Below are 23,611 nucleotides of genomic sequence, written 5' to 3' on the forward strand. Positions count from 1 at the left end.
GTAGCGACTATAGACATATAAGTCTTATGAGGCACACCTTGAAGTTATTAATACGTACCAAATACAATAGAATAGGGAATCAGTGTGAAGAAAATAAGAGTGTCATGTGAGTATCATGACAAGATAATTAAAATATTAATAGATATAGGAGTTGATAGCCGCGACGTCAGAATTATTAAGAAATGGCGTCATACAGCGACTATTCGTATTAATGGAAAGTCGACAGAGGATGCTATTCTAAAGCGAGTCAGACAAGTTGTTTGCTGTTTCCACTGTTTTTTTAAATTATATTTAGATAAAATATTTAAACAGGTTTTGCATAACTTAAAAGATGGTGTAAAAATTATTGGAAAACTAATAAATACCATCAGAGACTTAGATAATACAGTTATATTGAGCGATGCCTTAAATGGAGTGCAATATATTTTGAAGTCCATTAACACGGTGGGAAGTGGGATTGGATTAAAAGTTAATTGTTCCAAAACAACATAATGGTATTTAGTCGCTTACCTTATCAAAATACACAATTACAAATATATGGACAACCAATACAAACATAATCTATACAATAATAATAATAATAATAATAGTCTCCCGTTTTATACCGCTTCGCGGCTTTGGGAGTATAGCAGGGTAGTCTGCTATATCTATGGCCTACGGTATACAAGGAAGGTAACATGGCCAGTGCTACGCTTCAACCGCCTATTATTACCCCTGGTTTTACCCATATATATATATATATATATATATATATATATATATATATATATATATATATATATATATATATATATAAACTAAGGTACACTCGAAGAGTGGTGGGTTTTTCGGTCAAAGTGGAGAAATAAAAGACAAAGAAGGTGGCTACTTCATCTATTTATTGAAGACGTTTCGCTTTCTGCTCAGAAAGCATCATCAGTTCATCTAAAAAAAACAATATGAAACCAAACATCCATAGAGAAGTTACACCAAAAGTGTGTTACCTTACAAAGACATGTAGCAGTCAGTGATGTTAAAAAAAATGAAAAAGCTTACAAAGCTGGACATTCAGAGTTAACGTTGTATATAACAATTAATTGAAACTAGGTAAAGTTTGCAATTTTACAAAATTAGTACAGCAAAAGAACATGTGATAAAAATACATGTATATAAAAAATTTTATAAAAAATTAGTAAAAAACAGTAAGGTTTATTTTAAAGTGTAAAGAACTAGAAAGATCATTAGATTGCACTTCCAACAAATTTATTTAAAAAATTAGATTTTAATTTTAACTTTAGGTAACAATATTAGTTATTAAAGATTAATAGTAATAAAGATAAAATGAAGTTACCAGTCTTTAGCTTATAAATTTATGACTAAATTTTATTAAAATTTAGTCATAAATTTGGTTGACAACTTGTCGTTAAAAAACCAAACAATGAAAGGAAAAGGTGGTTAAGATCACCATTTACCCTACAGTGATTGATCTGTCAACACAGAACAAAACAAGAGAAGTCAATCCAATATATCATATATTATAATATTATGACGTCACTAGTTAGCCAGCTAACAGGTGAAGATTAATAAAAATTTCCACAATCCAAAGGTAAATGAGGACATTAAGGACCGTAATGAAAAGGATTCTATGAATCAGATTCAATTTAAAATTTTATCAAACAAGTTCATCAAAAAGAAGAATTACTTAATTATGTAAAAGTGATATTGACAAATAATTCATAAAAAGTAAGTTGATAAATCTTAATTAAAGAAGGAATAATTTATTTATATTTTATTTTTATTTTTATTTAAATTTATTATAAGAAAATGTGATAAAGAAAACCCCAATGTGGGACAAAATTTAAGTAAACAACATATCAAGCCTAATTCTGTAAAATTAATGCATGATAAATTTGGCTCAAATTACTAATGTCCGTTCTCTTATTTAGAGTATTAGGATGTTTTAATATTGCACACATTTCTAAAAACTGTCTTTTAACGAGATTGCGTTCAGTGCCAAGAATTTTAACTTCATTAAAGTTTACTTCATGCTTAGTGTTGATGGCATGTTAGGCAAGAGCACAAGTATGCTTAGATAAATTGATATCACTGCGGTGTGTCGTAAGACGCCCTCTCAGTGATCTCCCAGTCTGACCGATGTAACATAAGTCACACTCAGCACAAGGTATATGATATATTACATTAACTTGTTCCAGAAGGGACAGAGGTGTTTTAGTTTTAGAGAACAAATTCCTGACAGTCTTAGCATTCTTAATAGCAATTTTAACAGGTACGTTGTTATGTTTGTACAGTTTAACGAGTTTCTCAGTAACTTGAGGAAAATAAGGTAAAGAGGAGTAATGGGTAGTTGGATTCCCAAGTACAGTATTAGGCAGAACAGTGTTATTAATTGAATTATTTGATATTATTCTAAGTTGGTCACCATTGGGTATATCATTTAAAGAAGAACCATAGCTTTGAGCGAAAAGGTATTTATTAATAAGGGAGGATGGATAGGAATTCTCAATTAGAATATTTTTAAGTAATTGCAAGGATTCCCTTCGATTAATCGGATGTATCAGTCTATTTAGCCTGCAGCTTAAAGCTTTAATAAGGTTTAATTTATATTTAAAGGGATGACAAGAGTGGTAGTTGAGAAACCTATTAGAGGCCATTGGTTTCCTGTACCAACTTGTAGTAAGGGTGTTATCTCCCATTCTAATGACACGCATGTCTAAGAAGGGAATACTATTTGTGTTAGAGTCCTCAAGTTCAACAGTGAACTGTAAATGAGGATCAAACTCATTAAATAAAGACAAGGTGGCCTTTATTTAGGCGGTTACCGTTCTCCACATATACTAAATCCCCAATGTTTAAATCAATTTCCTTCCTATGTAAATCGAACTGCTTTTTATTATAATTATGTGATTTTTTTGTATTTTCTAAGGCAATTGTTCTATCTAGTTCGAGATCAGCATGTGCGACTTTAGATGATAATTCATGTGGCAGGATGCTTATATTTTCTCCTTCTATTAAATATTTTGGTGCAAATTTTGTGATGGTATGTTCAGTTTCATTATATTTCTCTACACATTTTTGAGCAATTGTTGTCCATGCTGTTTTCCTGCCACCTTCATTTATTTTGCATCTAATTTTATTAACCAATGTTTGATTTAATCTTTCATTGATACCGTTTGAAAATGGTGCATCAACAGCAGTAAATATCATTTTGATATTATTGATCTGTAGGAAATCTTTGAATTCTTTTGAGTTGACTCCATGATATTGATCAGTCATAACAGTTTTAATTTTGTGATCTTGTGTTACCATTTTAATTATCTTTATGAAGTCATCAGAGTTTTGTGTTTTTGATGTCAAACAATAGGCATATCTTGAGAAATGGTCTACTAATAGATGAAGATATTTTTTTGTTGAATGAGATCCTCCAAAACCACCAATGGTGTCAATGGAGACAATTTCAAATGGATATGTAGCTGGTCCTAATTGTGACATTAAACCATAGTTAGGTTTCCGTCTTGATTTATTTTTAATGCAGATATCACAGTTATCACATGTTTTCTTAATGTTTGTAGTCATATTTTTGGCTGTATAAAATGGTGATATTTTATTTAACATCTGGTTTGTTCCTTAGTGACAGTAAGTATTGTGTACATTTTTTATCAATGTTTTACTTAAAGCTTCAGATAAAATAATTTTGTCTTTTCTGTTTGACTTTTTATAATATATATCATTTTTGAAACTGTATTTAGTTTTATTATTTTGCAAATCAATATTTGAGAGTTGGTCAATTTTTATATCTTCCAGATTGATCAGGTTTACTATTTTTAATACTTCATCTGTATTTTCTTGAGATTCTAAAACTGGATTTCTGCTTAAACAGTCTGCTTCCTGGTTATATTTTCCTGGATTATACTTTACTTTAAAATTATATTGAGATAAGTAAAATGTCAAGTCTCCCAATTCTTCATCTGTTCTAGCTTTTATGTTTAAATTTTCTAAAGGTTTGTGATCTGAATATACTATAAACTCTTTTCCAATGAGCAGATGTTGCCAATATTTTATAGCTTCTTTTATCGCTAGACATTCTAAATATATTGCCTTCTTTTTCTTTTGATTTTCCATTAATTTTTTTGAAAAATATGCCACTGGCTTGCTACATCCATGTTCATCAATTTGTTTTAATACAGCTCCTACTCCTTTTATGCTGGCATCTGTATATATATTAATTGGTAAATCAGGGTTGAAAATCCTTAATATTGGTTCTGAACACAGTAATGACTTTATTTTATCGAAAGATTCTTGACACTCCTTAGACCAAATAAAATCAACATCTTTTCTTAATAAGTTGTGCAGAGGGTCTAAAATTATTGCAATATCTTGGACAAACTTATGATAATAATTGATTTTTCCCAAGAATTGACGTACATTCTTTCTAGTTTCTGGAACAGGGAAATTTTTCACAGCAATCAAGTAGTCTTTTAAAGGTTTTATGGAACTATTTTCTATTATGTGTCCTAAGTATTTTACTGATTGTTCTGCAAAGGTACATTTAGAAAATTTTAGTCTGAAACCTTCATTTAATATTGCATCAAATAACTTGGACAAGTGTAATATATGTTCATCAAAGGTTTTTGAAAAAATTAGGATATCATCTATATAATTGACTGTAAAGTCTGAGAGTTTATATTTTCTTATAAGGCTGCTTAAAATCCGTTGAAAAATTGCTGGAGCCGTCTTCAAACCAAATGGGAGACAAGTCCACTGGAAATGACCTTCTTGTGTCACAAATGCTGTTTTTTCTTTATCTTGTACTCTCATTGGAATTGACCAAAATGCTGAATTTATGTCTAAAGTAGAAAAATATTTACAATTGTTAGTTTTTACCATTAGGTCCTCGATCAATGGAAAAGGTTGTGATTGAGGAACAACGATTTTATTTAGTTCCCTGAAATCTATGCACAGTCTTGTCTTTTTGTCCTCTCCTTTTTTGTATGCTAGTGTCACTGGAGCCGCAAATGGACTATATGACTCTTCAATTAAATTATTCTTTAAAAGTTCTGCTATCTGACTTTCTATCTTCAATGGTACATCTATATGGACGTTTGGAGCAGTATTTATCTACAATTAAGTCAATATGAGCTTCATACTCTCTTATAGTACCAACATCATATTTGTCTTTAGCAAATGCTGATTTATATTTATTAATCAGTTGTTCAATTTCTGATTGCTGATTTAAATCTAAATGGTTAATTGCTATTTCAAAATTGTCAGTATTTATACTCTCATTAAAATTTATTTCATATTTGTATATATCACTAATATTTTCTTTAGATGCATTTAAATATATGTTACCTGGAAACTCAGGAATACTCATATTATCAATAATTGACAAATTTTCAAATTCTTTAGAGTTGTTGTATTGTGTGATTCTTAGATCTTCATTTTGAATTAATCTGAAATTCTTAATACAATCTAACCCAACTAAAAAATCATAATTGAAATTTTCATTATCTACAATAAATACATCCATTTCTTTTTCAATATCATAGATTTTTATCTTAAGTGTTACTATACCATTTGTTTTTTTAACACCATTAATTGTCCTCAAGTTTACTATTTGAAGGTCACCTCTATTATGTGCTTTTATCTGTAATAATTTTGCATTAATCAATGACACATTTGCTCCTGAATCATATACTCCATAGATCTCTAAAGTGTCATTCAATAGTAACTTGATTCTAATTAGTGGTGGAATTAACAGTTTTTTGGATTTGTTTCATTTAATTCTATTTCTAATTTATGGTTGTTGACAGTTCTTACCTGCTGATTTTTTGAAATATCACTTTTGCTTCTGAACCAGCAACTTGATTCCAGGTGGTAGCGTAAACCTTTTCCTTCTTTTTCACAAATTTTGCAGGCTTGTTTTTTCTCAAAGTAACATTTTTCGTTTGTTTTTGAAGTCTTAATTTTAATTAAGTGTTCTAAACCTCTAATTTCATTGAAGAGATCTTCTGTTTCTTTCAAAGTGTCTCGATCAATTCTATCAGCTATATAATTTGGAAGTGCAATAGCTATTAAATCAATCATACTTTTTTTATCTAATGATTTGTTTATTTGTAGTATGAGTCTTTCCTTTTTAAGAGCATATTCTAATAAGGAACCATTTTTGTATTTGAACTGAAAAGCATACCTCACTGGAGTCCACCCTTTGTCTGCATATGTGTCACAAAATTTGTTTTTCCATTCATCCCAATTAGAATTTATTGAATATTTTATAAGCATTGACCTATACCAATCCACACATGATCCTTCTAAAAATAATCTTAGAAGTTCAATTTTTTCTGTATTTTGATCGATTTGTAATCTTGTGCACTCATTTTCAAATGTTTCCATCCATTGTAAAACGTTCACATTTTTACCTGTAAATTTTTCTATCACAAATTGTTCGGATATTTTGTTTTTATTAAAGGATTCAATACATCGTTTTTCATTTGATTTTGTAACTCTCTCCAAGATCTGTTCTAATGCATCTAGTGGGATACCAGTTGTGGATGTTAGAGATTCTTTCCTTTGAATATCTTGTTGTTCTAAAAGAAAATCATTGAATTGTATATTCCCATCTTTATCCATATAAACTTTTAAAATATTTTCATCTGCAATCCAAACTTTTCTTGTAGTACCCCGTTTTGTTAGAGCCCTTTTTACTTTCTGAAAAGCTGCTGTCGTCTGGATTTTTTCATGATAGGAAATATTTTGCATATCATGGGGCATTGCAAAAATTTCATTTTCTTCATTCTCAATTGTGGTTATGGTAATAATATTTGTTTTAGTATCTGTTTGCAATGATTTAACAGTAAATTCAAATCTCAGTTTTGCCATTTTGAGAATTAAAAATTATTATACCTTTTTCTGTTAGCAAAAATGTTGTTTTGTAAGGTTTTTTATCAGCAAACTTTAAAATAAACTCAACTGCGTTTCTCTGTAAAAAAGTAAACTTTATTATTTTTTGTACAATAATAATTATTAACAAATACATTACTTGTAAAAAAGAAACAACATTTAAAGCTTATATTCTAATTTTACAAATTACAGGCAAAAGTAATAATGGCCAGACAATTGACAATGGTAAGATTAATGAATTGTCACTGTCAAAACACCTCACAAGTATGTCTAACATAAAAACAAAAAGAAGAACTTAATGTTTTGACAGTGGCGTAACAAAATGAGAATATAAATAGAAATATTATTAAAGGAAAACAAAACAATAGTTTTTCTTTACATATATATATATTATTGTGATATTTAAAGTCTTGGTGCGCCAAGCTATAATTAGCTAATTAATTTTTTTGATTAATTAAAATTATTTAAATGATATGATTATGACTCTATCACAATTTTTAATTCTTTTATCTCAGGGTTAAATTCGTGCTTCAATATCTATGCTATTACATGTGAAAGGTAAGGTCCAGAGAATACCGGAATAATAAAAAACACATATGATCTAACACTATATATTGAAATAAAAATAATGAAATAATTCACACTCAAAAGTTTTCAATAAACAAATCTCATATAAGGATTCTCAAAATTTTGTTCTCCGTACGTGAACAATCAAAAAATTAATGGTACAAACAATATTAATTGAAATCTCAAAATCCCAAACTATTCTAACTCTCCTAATCCAAATATTTATATCCTTTCTAAATTACGTGTAAAAAATTGTGTTATCAATAAAAGAAAAAACTGCAGAAAACAAAAATATCTCTCTCTGATGATGAGTGGTCCAAATCCTTGTTCCTTGTTGACTGTATTATCTCCTCTCAACTGCTCCCTATGTAATCAGCAATCTTACAACAGATTGTTGCAAGTATATCGTCCTTAATGATCTCCTTCAAAAGCACAAATCATTCAAATTATGATAGCCTTTCTCCTCTCGATAAACTGAATCTCTCGTTGGCCCGAGTGATAAAATGACTCTTGGAATATCTTCTCTTTACGATAAACTGAATCTCTCGTTGGCCTGAACAGTGACTCCTGGAATATAAGTAGAAAAATATGACTTACAATATTTGGCTGCTATAGCTTCTGTCAGATACACTAACTCCACAAAAACTCACTAACATTCAACACTACTGCTTGCTACTTCTTCGGAATCGCCAGAGAACCCAAAATGTTCTTCTCAAAGACTTGGAAACCAACTGCCTATATTTTCTCTCTCCTCAATCTAGCTAAACTTTCCTTATCCCACCTTTTTCAATCTCCGCCAATCAAAACTCGTCACAATTCCCCATTTTTTCATTTCGATAACAAACAAATTTTTACCTATAATTATAAAATTTCCTAAAACTTATTTACAAATATTATTTTCTATAATTCTTAAAACTAACAAAAACCTCTTTCTAAAATATCTTCTATTGTCTTTAATTACTGCACTAATGTATTTGTAAAAACCCGTTTCAATTTGTCTTTTGTTTCACTTAAACTTATGCGGGTCAACTGAAGTATTACAAAGAAATAATTTATGTAAAGCTTACTTTTTGTTTAGTACAGATAATCCAAGAATTTAATAACTTTCCTTCTTAGAAATGTTTGTTGGTTATACTTTCTGAATTATTTTAATTTTTTGTTGAACTTTGAAATATTTTAAACAAACCAATATTTTCTTGATTTTACATATCATAACAAATCCCCGCCATTTGATCTGCCGAAAACTCTTTGTTAAATTTTAAAATGACAAAAGTTTTCCAGGGTCAAATCATTTCACTATGTTATTAAAATCTATTCATGATATTGATAGATGTCGTGAATGTTAAAAATACCCCGTATATTTCCGGTCTCTATGTGCGCTAATTCATAACTATTCACCCCATTTTCCGTATTGACCCTATATGGACCTTCAAATATCGGCATCAATTTAGCACAAACACCATTTTGTAAATTCGACACCCTCAGTGCCTTCACTAAGACTTTATCTCCTTTCTGGAATTTGATCGGCCTTCTTCTTCGGGTTCTCTCTTGTCTTTGGAGATATTTCTCTCCACTTCGTCTCAATCTTCTTTGAACCAACTCGATCACTTCTTCGTATTGTCTGGGGGCGGTGTCTTCCCACGGTCTTGTAGGCATTGTTCCTTTCATTATATATAAAGGCGTCTCTTTGGTAACCGTATTTGGAGCACGATTCAAATAGGTCTCGATCTCAAACACTTTTCTGTCCCAATGTCGATGATGTTCTTCCGCGGCAATTCGTAGAAATTTTGTGACTTCTTGTATAAAACGCTCCGATGGGTTGCTCTGTGGATGACGGATGCTTATAAATTTTGTATCGATGCCCCTCTCTCTTAATTCCCTTTTAAAACGTTCGTTCCTAAAATATGTCGCATTGTCCAATAAAATATTGTCTGGTCTTCCCACCGTTTCTACAAAATTGTCTATTTTCCTAAGTATTTCAATTCCTTTTGTGGTTCTGCATGCGTACAATTTAACATATTTTGAGAAAAGATCCACCATAACTAATATGTGTTTATTCCGTTGAGTTGTTGGTATCAAATCGCTCAACATATCAATAGCAACAATATCCAGTTTCCTCCGAGCTACGACGTTTTTTGTGACGTTTTCATTTTTAAAGTTCCTACTTTTACACTTTTGGCATGTCACACAATTTCGAGTCACCTCTTTGGCTATTGTATAGTCCTGTCGACAAATGTAGTTCTCCCTGAACATAAGCCACACCTTTCTACTTCCAATATGTCCGTTGTCACAGTGTAACTTTAAAAAAACTTCTTTTGCCATTTGCTCCGTGATTACATAGAGTTCTTTACCATCGACCCTCTTAAAATATAGGTTATTTTCTTGTTCAGCCCTTTGCTTTTCTCTTTCATTCAATTCTTCCTGATTTTCCCTGATTTTGGCCAAAGAAAATAAGCCTGCTTCTTTTCTCATTATGTTCATGCCTACGTGGAGAGTTTTGTGATCCTCTTTGCGGAATTGTTCATCTCTCGTCAATGCATCAGCCAAAATATTGTCCGTTCCTTTGATATATTTAAATTCAAAATCATATTCTTGGAGTAAAAGAATGCCCCTATGAATTCTATTATTTACCAACCTATTTTTCATTATGTGTACCAACGCTGCATGGTCCGTTTCAATGGTGAATCTTGCCCCAAGTAGGTAAAAACGTAATTTGTTTACACAAAATAATACACTGGCAAACTCTAATTCAGTAACGCTGTATTTTCTCTCATACGTTTTGGTTACACGGGAAACAAAACATATTGGCACCTCTATATCGTCTTGTATCTGTGATAACACCCCTGCAAATTTTTTTATGGAAGCATCGGTCCTGAGAATGAAAGGTTGCTCATATCTTGGGTGGTGCACTCTTACAGCTGTGGAAAAAGCTCCTTTTAAATTTTTGAAAGCGATTTCTTGTTCCGTTCCCCATTTCCATCTGACATTTTTCTTAAGTAATGCTATTAGCGGTATTTCTTTTGTACTGAGGTCTGGTATCAGCTTTTTGAAATAGTTTACCATTCCTAAAAATCCCCGTAAAGTTTTTAAATTGGTTGGCCTAGGGTAGTTGTTTATGACTTCGACTCTATCTTCTGCAAGACTAATCCCTTTTGTGTCTAATTTGAATCCTAAATACAATACCTCTTTTTGGAAAAACTGACACTTTTGAATATTTAATTTTAATCCGGCTTGATCAAGTTCTTCGAGAACAGTATGAATATGTCGTAGATGGCTTGTTATATCCGGTGAGAAAATTAATAAATCATCTATGTAATGTACAACAAATTCTCCATGCCTATTTAAAATTGTGTGTAATGCGCGAACCAAAGCAGCGCATGCACTTTGTAGTCCAAATGGTACTACCCTAAATCGGTACACCACTCCGTCGATAGAAAAAGCGGTATAATTTCGACACTTTTCTGCCAAAGGTATTAACCAAAAACTGTGTTTCAAATCGATTTTGGAGAAAATGTGTGATCCTGTGATTCGTCCAAAAATAGCTTCTATGTTCAAAGGCGCTTCGTATTGCGCGATTGTGTGCGAATTAATGTTTCTTGCATCTAAACATAATCGCAAATCACCATTTGATTTTTTTACGCATACTATCGGGTTGATATATGGAGAGTCACATCTTTCGATCACCTTGTCTTTGATCATATTTTCAATTTCCTGTCCGACGCTTTGCCTGTATTTATACGGGATTGGATATGTTTTCGATTTAAAATTTTCTAAGTTTTTAACTTTAAAAGAATGTTCATAATTTTTAGCCACTCGGCTTTCTTCATTAATAAGATCTCCATAATTTTCTAAAATCTTCTCTATTTCCTTCTCCATGTTTTCTCCACATATTATTTTTCTTTCATCCTCAGTTTGTTCACATGTGTTTACTGTCCGTATTACTTCTTCACAAAATTCTGGATTCTCGTCCATAATTGCCATTTCTTCTCTGTCCTCTTCCGTTATTTCTTCTTCTATTTTTTCTTTATCTTTAATTTCTATCTGGTATACCGAGCACCATGTTTCGGCTCCTTCCATTTTTCTGCTTATAACTTCCTTCTTTTCCTGCTTTCTTTTCGAACTCTTCTTCTTTTTTTTTATTCTCTTTTCCTCTTCGGATTGATTTTTTTCTTGAGCTTTCGATTTATCCTCTACCGTCATATTGATTTCTTTGTGTTTTTCTTGTCCATTTATCCTTTCAGAAAATTTTCTCCTATCTGTTTCCTTTTCTTCTTCTATGTTGTCTGGTTCTGCTATGATTTCCAGTTGATTTTCCGAAAAATTGATGGTGATATGTTTTTCACTCAATTCATCGATTCCCGCTATCATATCATGATTTAGATCTTCGATTACCACACATTGCATAATATAGAATTTGTCTCCCACTCTGATCCGTACTCCTAAACCTTCGTTTACTGTCGTCAATTTTTTATTATTTGCACCCACTAAAGCAACCCTCGGAATCTTATACACAAATCTGTCCATATTTAATTCTTTTACTAGTTTTTTATTGATTAACGAAATTTCCGATCCAGAATAAATCAGAATTTTAATCGCTTTGTGTTTTATAAATGCATCTAAAAAAATTAGACTGGAATTAGAATTTTGTTTTTCGTTTCCCGCCAACTGTATAAACTCTCTCGGGTGACAAAATATACCGGAGAGTTTTTTACTTTTGTTTAGTGGATGCCTTATTGAAAATCCTGTCTGGATTCATTGAATACTTCTTCTTCCTCCTTTTCTATTGCCACATGATTCATCTCTCTTCTGTTTTGTCGTTGGAATCTCTGATTATTTCTATCGTCCCTTTGTTCGTTCGTATTCCTCTTCGGAGGATTTTGTGCATCTCTATTCCTGTTGTGATTTTCATTTGTTCTATTTTGTGTATCATTCCGGTTATCGTAATTTTGTTGTCTATTGTAATTATTGTAATTTCTCGGCCTATATTCGTTTGTTGATCTGGGATGTCGGTTTCTCTGGTCATAATTTGATGAATACCTTCTTTCCGGTCCATTATATTGGTCATGTTGTCTTCTATTTCTCATTTCTTTTCTTTTTGCTTCTTTTAATTGAAGGAATTGGCACAAACTATCAATATCTTGATAATTTCTCAAAATCACGTGGTCTTCCAACGTTTCCTCAAAATGTCTGCTGATCATTTCTACCAGCTGTTCGGTAGAATATTTGTATTCTAGATATTTTGAATTGTTATATATCTGCAAAGCATATCTTTCTTCAGATATTCCCATTTTTTCGTGATATTTTCCATTCTGTAGCTCTTGGTTGATTTCTCTCTGTTTATTTTTCCCCCAGAAATAATTGAGAAATTTATTTTCAAAATCTGTCCAATTTTCAAACTCATCTTCCTTGCTTTCATACCATAACGCTGCTCCTTCTTTCAAATGGTTTCTAATTGTTTCTTTGCAATCGTCAAAATATCTAATATGTTGTAATTTGGTTTTCAAATTTTTAACAAACGGTACTGGGTGTGTTTTCCGAATATCCCCGCCAAACTGTATTTTGATGTCACCCGGACTTTGGATGAGTACTTCTCTCCTGTCTCCCATATCTCGTTGTTTTCTGATATCCTCAATTTGTTTTTCTATTTCTTTCTTGTCTTCTTGTAAAGCCATTTCAAATTTTGTTTCTAACTGTTCTAATTCCTTTTTCTGTACAGTCTTAATATCGTTCATTTTAGTTTCTATTTCTTCTCTCTGCATCTCTAGTTTCCTCTCTGTTTCTTCTCTGACTTTTTCTAAACAGACTTTTACCTCATTTTCATATTTGTCCAAACGCTTTTCCATTTTTCTATCATTTTCTTCTAATTTTTGTTCATAGTTTTCCAAGCGCTGCTCTATATTTCTGTTATTTAGTTCTATTGCTTGCCTTGTTTCCCGTTGGTTTTCTTCCATTGTTTGTTTTGTTTCATCCATTTTTTGTGACTGGAGTTGCATTAGTTGTAATATTTTATCTATTCCTGATAGTTCTTTTCTCTCCTCAACTATTGTTACATTTCCTTCATTATCCGATACTTCTTCCAAAATTGTTTCATCTTCTCTGTTATCCTCCTTTCTTTCCTGCATTTTAATTTGTCTCCTTGTGACAGACATGTTGTTACTTTTTGTTATTGTTTTTGTCCCCGCCAAATGTGAAATTTTACAACACTCTATATGTTTCAGAACACGACAATGTTTCTCCCCAAATGTATTAAATTTTCACGACAAATATCAAATATGCAATCAGTAAAATTCAAATAATTCAAAATAAATATCAAATGTACGATTGGTAAAGAAAATAAAATCAAATAATTCAATAGCAGTAAATATCCACTAACTACGATCAAGCAATAAATCAAATTTATATTCCCTGGAAAAAATTGTCAAAATACTTTCAAATTCAAATTCCCTCAATGTTATATGTTTTTATCTCTGGATCACCTGTACTTATTCCAGATCTCTTTCCCTTCCTTCAAATGTAAAGCTGCGATATTTTCAAGCCCCACGTTTTTTAAGCCAGTTATTGTGATATTTAAAGTCTTGGTGCGCCAAGCTATAATTAGCTAATTAATTTTTTTGATTAATTAAAATTATTTAAATGATATGATTATGACTCTATCACAATTTTTAATTCTTTTATCTCAGGGTTAAATTCGTGCTTCAATATCTATGCTATTACATGTGAAAGGTAAGGTCCAGAGAATACCGGAATAATAAAAAACACATATGATCTAACACTATATATTGAAATAAAAATAATGAAATAATTCACACTCAAAAGTTTTCAATAAACAAATCTCATATAAGGATTCTCAAAATTTTGTTCTCCGTACGTGAACAATCAAAAAATTAATGGTACAAACAATATTAATTGAAATCTCAAAATCCCAAACTATTCTAACTCTCCTAATCCAAATATTTATATCCTTTCTAAATTACGTGTAAAAAATTGTGTTATCAATAAAAGAAAAAACTGCAGAAAACAAAAATATCTCTCTCTGATGATGAGTGGTCCAAATCCTTGTTCCTTGTTGACTGTATTATCTCCTCTCAACTGCTCCCTATGTAATCAGCAATCTTACAACAGATTGTTGCAAGTATATCGTCCTTAATGATCTCCTTCAAAAGCACAAATCATTCAAATTATGATAGCCTTTCTCCTCTCGATAAACTGAATCTCTCGTTGGCCCGAGTGATAAAATGACTCTTGGAATATCTTCTCTTTACGATAAACTGAATCTCTCGTTGGCCTGAACAGTGACTCTTGGAATATAAGTAGAAAAATATGACTTACAATATTTGGCTGCTATAGCTTCTGTCAGATACACTAACTCCACAAAAACTCACTAACATTCAACACTACTGCTTGCTACTTCTTCGGAATCGCCAGAGAACCCAAAATGTTCTTCTCAAAGACTTGGAAACCAACTGCCTATATTTTTTCTCTCCTCAATCTAGCTAAACTTTCCTTATCCCACCTTTTTCAATCTCCGCCAATCAAAACTCGTCACAATTCCCCATTTTTTCATTTCGATAACAAACAAATTTTTACCTATAATTATAAAATTTCCTAAAACTTATTTACAAATATTATTTTCTATAATTCTTAAAACTAACCTCTTTCTAAAATATCTTCTATTGTCTTTAATTACTGCACTAATGTATTTGTAAAAACCCGTTTCAATTTGTCTTTTGTTTCACTTAAACTTATGCGGGTCAACTGAAGTATTACAAAGAAATAATTTATGTAAAGCTTACTTTTTGTTTAGTACAGATAATCCAAGAATTTAATAACTTTCCTTCTTAGAAATGTTTGTTGGTTATACTTTCTGAATTATTTTAATTTTTTGTTGAACTTTGAAATATTTTAAACAAACCAATATTTTCTTGATTTTACATATCATAACAAATCCCCGCCATTTGATCTGCCGAAAACTCTTTGTTAAATTTTAAAATGACAAAAGTTTTCCAGGGTCAAATCATTTCACTATGTTATTAAAATCTATTCATGATATTGATAGATGTCGTGAATGTTAAAAATACCCCGTATATTTCCGGTCTCTATGTGCGCTAATTCATAACTATTCACCCCATTTTCCGTATTGACCCTATATGGACCTTCAAATATCGGCATCAATTTAGCACAAACACCATTTTGTAAATTCGACACCCTCAGTGCCTTCACTAAGACTTTATCTCCTTTCTGGAATTTGATCGGCCTTCTTCTTCGGGTTCTCTCTTGTCTTTGGAGATATTTCTCTCCACTTCGTCTCAATCTTCTTTGAACCAACTCGATCACTTCTTCGTATTGTCTGGGGGCGGTGTCTTCCCACGGTCTTGTAGGCATTGTTCCTTTCATTATATATAAAGGCGTCTCTTTGGTAACCGTATTTGGAGCACAATTCAAATAGGTCTCGATCTCAAACACTTTTCTGTCCCAATGTCGATGATGTTCTTCCGCGGCAATTCGTAGAAATTTTGTGACTTCTTGTATAAAACGCTCCGATGGGTTGCTCTGTGGATGACGGATGCTTATAAATTTTGTATCGATGCCCCTCTCTCTTAATTCCCTTTTAAAACGTTCGTTCCTAAAATATGTCGCATTGTCCAATAAAATATTGTCTGGTCTTCCCACCGTTTCTACAAAATTGTCTATTTTCCTAAGTATTTCAATTCCTTTTGTGGTTCTGCATGCGTACAATTTAACATATTTTGAGAAAAGATCCACCGTAACTAATATGTGTTTATTCCGTTGAGTTGTTGGTATCAAATCGCTCAACATATCAATAGCAACAATATCCAGTTTCCTCCGAGCTACGACGTTTTTTGTGACGTTTTCATTTTTAAAGTTCCTACTTTTACACTTTTGGCATGTCACACAATTTCGAGTCACCTCTTTGGCTATTGTATAGTCCTGTCGACAAATGTAGTTCTCCCTGAACATAAGCCACACCTTTCTACTTCCAATATGTCCGTTGTCACAGTGTAACTTTAAAAAAACTTCTTTTGCCATTTGCTCCGTGATTACATAGAGTTCTTTACCATCGACCCTCTTAAAATATAGGTTATTTTCTTGTTCAGCCCTTTGCTTTTCTCTTTCATTCAATTCTTCCTGATTTTCCCTGATTTTGGCCAAAGAAAATAAGCCTGCTTCTTTTCTCATTATGTTCATGCCTACGTGGAGAGTTTTGTGATCCTCTTTGCGGAATTGTTCATCTCTCGTCAATGCATCAGCCAAAATATTGTCCGTTCCTTTGATATATTTAAATTCAAAATCATATTCTTGGAGTAAAAGAATGCCCCTATGAATTCTATTATTTACCAACCTATTTTTCATTATGTGTACCAACGCTGCATGGTCCGTTTCAATGGTGAATCTTGCCCCAAGTAGGTAAAAACGTAATTTGTTTACACAAAATAATACACTGGCAAACTCTAATTCAGTAACGCTGTATTTTCTCTCATACGTTTTGGTTACACGGGAAACAAAACATATTGGCACCTCTATATCGTCTTGTATCTGTGATAACACCCCTGCAAATTTTTTTATGGAAGCATCGGTCCTGAGAATGAAAGGTTGCTCATATCTTGGGTGGTGCACTCTTACAGCTGTGGAAAAAGCTCCTTTTAAATTTTTGAAAGCGATTTCTTGTTCCGTTCCCCATTTCCATCTGACATTTTTCTTAAGTAATGCTATTAGCGGTATTTCTTTTGTACTGAGGTCTGGTATCAGCTTTTTGAAATAGTTTACCATTCCTAAAAATCCCCGTAAAGTTTTTAAATTGGTTGGCCTAGGGTAGTTGTTTATGACTTCGACTCTATCTTCTGCAAGACTAATCCCTTTTGTGTCTAATTTGAATCCTAAATACAATACCTCTTTTTGGAAAAACTGACACTTTTGAATATTTAATTTTAATCCGGCTTGATCAAGTTCTTCGAGAACAGTATGAATATGTCGTAGATGGCTTGTTATATCCGGTGAGAAAATTAATAAATCATCTATGTAATGTACAACAAATTCTCCATGCCTATTTAAAATTGTGTGTAATGCGCGAACCAAAGCAGCGCATGCACTTTGTAGTCCAAATGGTACTACCCTAAATCGGTACACCACTCCGTCGATAGAAAAAGCGGTATAATTTCGACACTTTTCTGCCAAAGGTATTAACCAAAAACTGTGTTTCAAATCGATTTTGGAGAAAATGTGTGATCCTGTGATTCGTCCAAAAATAGCTTCTATGTTCAAAGGCGCTTCGTATTGCGCGATTGTGTGCGAATTAATGTTTCTTGCATCTAAACATAATCGCAAATCACCATTTGATTTTTTTACGCATACTATCGGGTTGATATATGGAGAGTCACATCTTTCGATCACCTTGTCTTTGATCATATTTTCAATTTCCTGTCCGACGCTTTGCCTGTATTTATACGGGATTGGATATGTTTTCGATTTAAAATTTTCTAAGTTTTTAACTTTAAAAGAATGTTCATAATTTTTAGCCACTCGGCTTTCTTCATTAATAAGATCTCCATAATTTTCTAAAATCTTCTCTATTTCCTTCTCCATGTTTTCTCCACATATTATTTTTCTTTCATCCTCAGTTTGTTCACATGTGTTCACTGTCCGTATTACTTTTTCACAAAATTCTGGATTCTCGTCCATAATTGCCATTTCTTCTCTGTCCTCTTCCGGTTTTTCTTCTTCTATTTTTTCTTTATCTTTAATTTCTATCTGGTATTCCGAGCACCATGTTTCGGCTCCTTCCATTTTTCTGCTTATAACTTCCTTCTTTTCCTGCTTTCTTTTCGAACTCTTCTTCTTTTTTTTTATTCTCTTTTCCTCTTCGGATTGATTTTTTTCTTGAGCTTTCGATTTATCCTCTACCGTCATATTGATTTCTTTGTGTTTTTCTTGTCCATTTATCCTTTCAGAAAATTTTCTCCTATCTGTTTCCTTTTCTTCTTCTATGTTGTCTGGTTCTGCTATGATTTCCAGTTGATTTTCCGAAAAATTGATGGTGATATGTTTTTCACTCAATTCATCGATTCCCGCTATCATATCATGATTTAGATCTTCGATTACCACACATTGCATAATATAGAATTTGTCTCCCACTCTGATCCGTACTCCTAAACCTTCGTTTACTGTCGTCAATTTTTTATTATTTGCACCCACTAAAGCAACCCTCGGAATCTTATACACAAATCTGTCCATATTTAATTCTTTTACTAGTTTTTTATTGATTAACGAAATTTCCGATCCAGAATAAATCAGAATTTTAATCGCTTTGTGTTTTATAAATGCATCTAAAAAAATTAGACTGGAATTAGAATTTTGTTTTTCGTTTCCCGCCAACTGTATAAACTCTCTCGGGTGACAAAATATACCGGAGAGTTTTTTACTTTTGTTTAGTGGATGCCTTATTGAAAATCCTGTCTGGATTCATTGAATACTTCTTCTTCCTCCTTTTCTATTGCCACATGATTCATCTCTCTTCTGTTTTGTCGTTGGAATCTCTGATTATTTCTATCGTCCCTTTGTTCGTTCGTATTCCTATTCGGAGGATTTTGTGCATCTCTATTCCTGTTGTGATTTTCATTTGTTCTATTTTGTGTATCATTCCGGTTATCGTAATTTTGTTGTCTATTGTAATTATTGTAATTTCTCGGCCTATATTCGTTTGTTGATCTGGGATGTCGGTTTCTCTGGTCATAATTTGATGAATACCTTCTTTCCGGTCCATTATATTGGTCATGTTGTCTTCTATTTCTCATTTCTTTTTTTTTTGCTTCTTTTAATTGAAGGAATTGGCACAAACTATCAATATCTTGATAATTTCTCAAAATCACGTGGTCTTCCAACGTTTCCTCAAAATGTCTGCTGATCATTTCTACCAGCTGTTCGGTAGAATATTTGTATTCTAGATATTTTGAATTGTTATATATCTGCAAAGCATATCTTTCTTCAGATATTCCCATTTTTTCGTGATATTTTCCATTCTGTAGCTCTTGGTTGATTTCTCTCTGTTTATTTTTCCCCCAGAAATAATTGAGAAATTTATTTTCAAAATCTGTCCAATTTTCAAACTCATCTTCCTTGCTTTCATACCATAACGCTGCTCCTTCTTTCAAATGGTTTCTAATTGTTTCTTTGCAATCGTCAAAATATCTAATATGTTGTAATTTGGTTTTCAAATTTTTAACAAACGGTACTGGGTGTGTTTTCCGAATATCCCCGCCAAACTGTATTTTTATGTCACCCGGACTTTGGATGAGTACTTCTCTCCTGTCTCCCATATCTCGTTGTTTTCTGATATCCTCAATTTGTTTTTCTATTTCTTTCTTGTCTTCTTGTAAAGCCATTTCAAATTTTGTTTCTAACTGTTCTAATTCCTTTTTCTGTACAGTCTTAATATCGTTCATTTTAGTTTCTATTTCTTCTCTCTGCATCTCTAGTTTCCTCTCTGTTTCTTCTCTGACTTTTTCTAAACAGACTTTTACCTCATTTTCATATTTGTCCAAACGCTTTTCCATTTTTCTATCATTTTCTTCTAATTTTTGTTCATAGTTTTCCAAGCGCTGCTCTATATTTCTGTTATTTAGTTCTATTGCTTGCCTTGTTTCCCGTTGGTTTTCTTCCATTGTTTGTTTTGTTTCATCCATTTTTTGTGACTGGAGTTGCATTAGTTGTAATATTTTATCTATTCCTGATAGTTCTTTTCTCTCCTCAACTATTGTTACATTTCCTTCATTATCCGATACTTCTTCCAAAATTGTTTCATCTTCTCTGTTATCCTCCTTCCTTTCCTGCATTTTAATTTGTCTCCTTGTGACAGACATGTTGTTACTTTTTGTTATTGTTTTTGTCCCCGCCAAATGTGAAATTTTACAACACTCTATATGTTTCAGAACACGACAATGTTTCTCCCCAAATGTATTAAATTTTCACGACAAATATCAAATATGCAATCAGTAAAATTCAAATAATTCAAAATAAATATCAAATGTACGATTGGTAAAGAAAATAAAATCAAATAATTCAATAGCAGTAAATATCCACTAACTACGATCAAGCAATAAATCAAATTTATATTCCCTGGAAAAAATTGTCAAAATACTTTCAAATTCAAATTCCCTCAATGTTATATGTTTTTATCTCTGGATCACCTGTACTTATTCCAGATCTCTTTCCCTTCCTTCAAATGTAAAGCTGCGATATTTTCAAGCCCCACGTTTTGGAAGCCAGTTATTGTGATATTTAAAGTCTTGGTGCGCCAAGCTATAATTAGCTAATTAATTTTTTTGATTAATTAAAATTATTTAAATGATATGATTATGACTCTATCACAATTTTTAATTCTTTTATCTCAGGGTTAAATTCGTGCTTCAATATCTATGCTATTACATGTGAAAGGTAAGGTCCAGAGAATACCGGAATAATAAAAAACACATATGATCTAACACTATATATTGAAATAAAAATAATGAAATAATTCACACTCAAAAGTTTTCAATAAACAAATCTCATATAAGGATTCTCAAAATTTTGTTCTCCGTACGTGAACAATCAAAAAATTAATGGTACAAACAATATTAATTGAAATCTCAAAATCCCAAACTATTCTAACTCTCCTAATCCAAATATTTATATCCTTTCTAAATTACGTGTAAAAAATTGTGTTATCAATAAAAGAAAAAACTGCAGAAAACAAAAATATCTCTCTCTGATGATGAGTGGTCCAAATCCTTGTTCCTTGTTGACTGTATTATCTCCTCTCAACTGCTCCCTATGTAATCAGCAATCTTACAACAGATTGTTGCAAGTATATCGTCCTTAATGATCTCCTTCAAAAGCACAAATCATTCAAATTATGATAGCCTTTCTCCTCTCGATAAACTGAATCTCTCGTTGGCCCGAGTGATAAAATGACTCTTGGAATATCTTCTCTTTACGATAAACTGAATCTCTCGTTGGCCTGAACAGTGACTCCTGGAATATAAGTAGAAAAATATGACTTACAATATTTGGCTGCTATAGCTTCTGTCAGATACACTAACTCCACAAAAACTCACTAACATTCAACACTACTGCTTGCTACTTCTTCGGAATCGCCAGAGAACCCAAAATGTTCTTCTCAAAGACTTGGAAACCAACTGCCTATATTTTCTCTCTCCTCAATCTAGCTAAACTTTCCTTATCCCACCTTTTTCAATCTCCGCCAATCAAAACTCGTCACAATTCCCCATTTTTTCATTTCGATAACAAACAAATTTTTACCTATAATTATAAAATTTCCTAAAACTTATTTACAAATATTATTTTCTATAATTCTTAAAACTAACAAAAACCTCTTTCTAAAATATCTTCTATTGTCTTTAATTACTGCACTAATGTATTTGTAAAAACCCGTTTCAATTTGTCTTTTGTTTCACTTAAACTTATGCGGGTCAACTGAAGTATTACAAAGAAATAATTTATGTAAAGCTTACTTTTTGTTTAGTACAGATAATCCAAGAATTTAATAACTTTCCTTCTTAGAAATGTTTGTTGGTTATACTTTCTGAATTATTTTAATTTTTTGTTGAACTTTGAAATATTTTAAACAAACCAATATTTTCTTGATTTTACATATCATAACAATATATATATATATATATATATATATATATATATATATATATATATATATATATATATATATATAATGAATCTATACAATGAATTTTAAATACCTAGGTTATTATATTATCGAACAATTGTATCCAGATAAGAAGAGCAAATATAGAATTGAGTTGAATCATACAATTTTTTTAAAAATGAGATAACGATAACTCCTCTGTAACGATAACTTAAATTTCAATATCGGAAACGCATGATTAAATGTTGATGGATAACGTCAAATCCAGGAAAATAGCATATCTTTGACATAATGCTGGGAAAACAGTATATTATTCTTGGACTGATTATGATAATAAAATTGAAGGATACAGAGGAAAAGAATATCAGAGAATCGACCAGGATACGGGGAACAACCATCACACCAATGGCAGAGACAAAGGAACCTCTAAGCTTAACAGTAAATATATTACGGCGCAGAATATAGACATATCGAGACATTGAAATTTATCAGTCACCTTTATAAGCAATTATATATAGATTCTTTTGATATTTTGGTAGGGTAATCGGTTATGAGGAATAATTGTTTTTAAAAATTGAAAATATTTACTTATTTTCTTTAAAAACGTTCATTAGACATTAGACAATTTTGTTATGGAATATTAATATTTTATTATACAAAATCAAATTTAAATTAAAATAAAAATCTTTACTTTTAGGGGGCGTTGGTGGTGAAACTACAACACCGAATCCGTGTCCTACTTGGCTATTAGATAGATCGTGGAATGAGATATGCAGATTAGATAACATTTCTGCATTTAATGGGTACGTCAATGTTTTTGTTCTGTTTTTTAATATATTTAATCTGATAAATTACTAATATAGCATTTTACTTATGCAATCGAAGATTTCTATCAAGCGTATAATACAAAAAAAAACAAATGTTCCGCGTGTTTAAAAGTACTAGGGTTACCAAGAAATATGAGAAATATGCGTTCAAAGAACATTAGTATTTCGCTTTTACCGATGATCTAATAATATAATCAAAGAACAACTTAAAAAATAGCAAAAAAGATAATGCAAACATATTTTACGTCAAAAAAAAAACGAAGAAAAATTAAAAAAATAAAAATCTTTATGGACGCCACACAAGAATAGATACTTCGTTAACAGCATATTTCCTCTCTTCTTCTTTTAGTCTTCTGTCGGGTTATGGAACGTTGGCGATTATATTGATTATAATAACTTAGTTTACGGTAACTCGACTATCGGATGTATCTTGATACCACTCTCGGAGATTTCGGAGCCAGGATGTTCTCTTAGGCCTGGGCCTCTTTTTCCGGCGATCTTGCCCTGTATTATTAGGTGTAGAAGGTTATACCTCTCTGGATCTTTTTTACGTGGCCAAAATATTGTAAGTTTCGAATTTTTATTGTTTTGTTTATTTTTGTGCTCGTTTTAATTCGGCATTTGTTATTTGATCGACCCATCCGCA

The 23,611-nt window shown here is 31.7% G+C and overlaps 1 protein-coding gene across 3 annotated transcripts in view; it reads left to right on the top strand.

Annotated features, from left to right (window-relative positions):
• The window catches only part of Dhc62B (Dynein heavy chain at 62B), a 279,647-nt gene that overhangs the window by 227,937 nt on the left and 28,099 nt on the right, over window positions 1-23,611 (top strand). For all 3 annotated transcript variants that reach the window (XM_072529938.1, XM_072529940.1, XM_072529939.1), the window contains one exon: window positions 22,836-22,941. In XM_072529938.1, coding sequence (XP_072386039.1) covers window positions 22,836-22,941 — 106 coding nt within the window. The remainder of the gene's footprint in view (window positions 1-22,835; window positions 22,942-23,611) is intronic.

The sequence above is a fragment of the Diabrotica undecimpunctata genome, chromosome 4 (assembly GCF_040954645.1).
Source record: "Diabrotica undecimpunctata isolate CICGRU chromosome 4, icDiaUnde3, whole genome shotgun sequence".
Classification (NCBI taxonomy): Eukaryota; Metazoa; Arthropoda; class Insecta; order Coleoptera; family Chrysomelidae; genus Diabrotica; species Diabrotica undecimpunctata.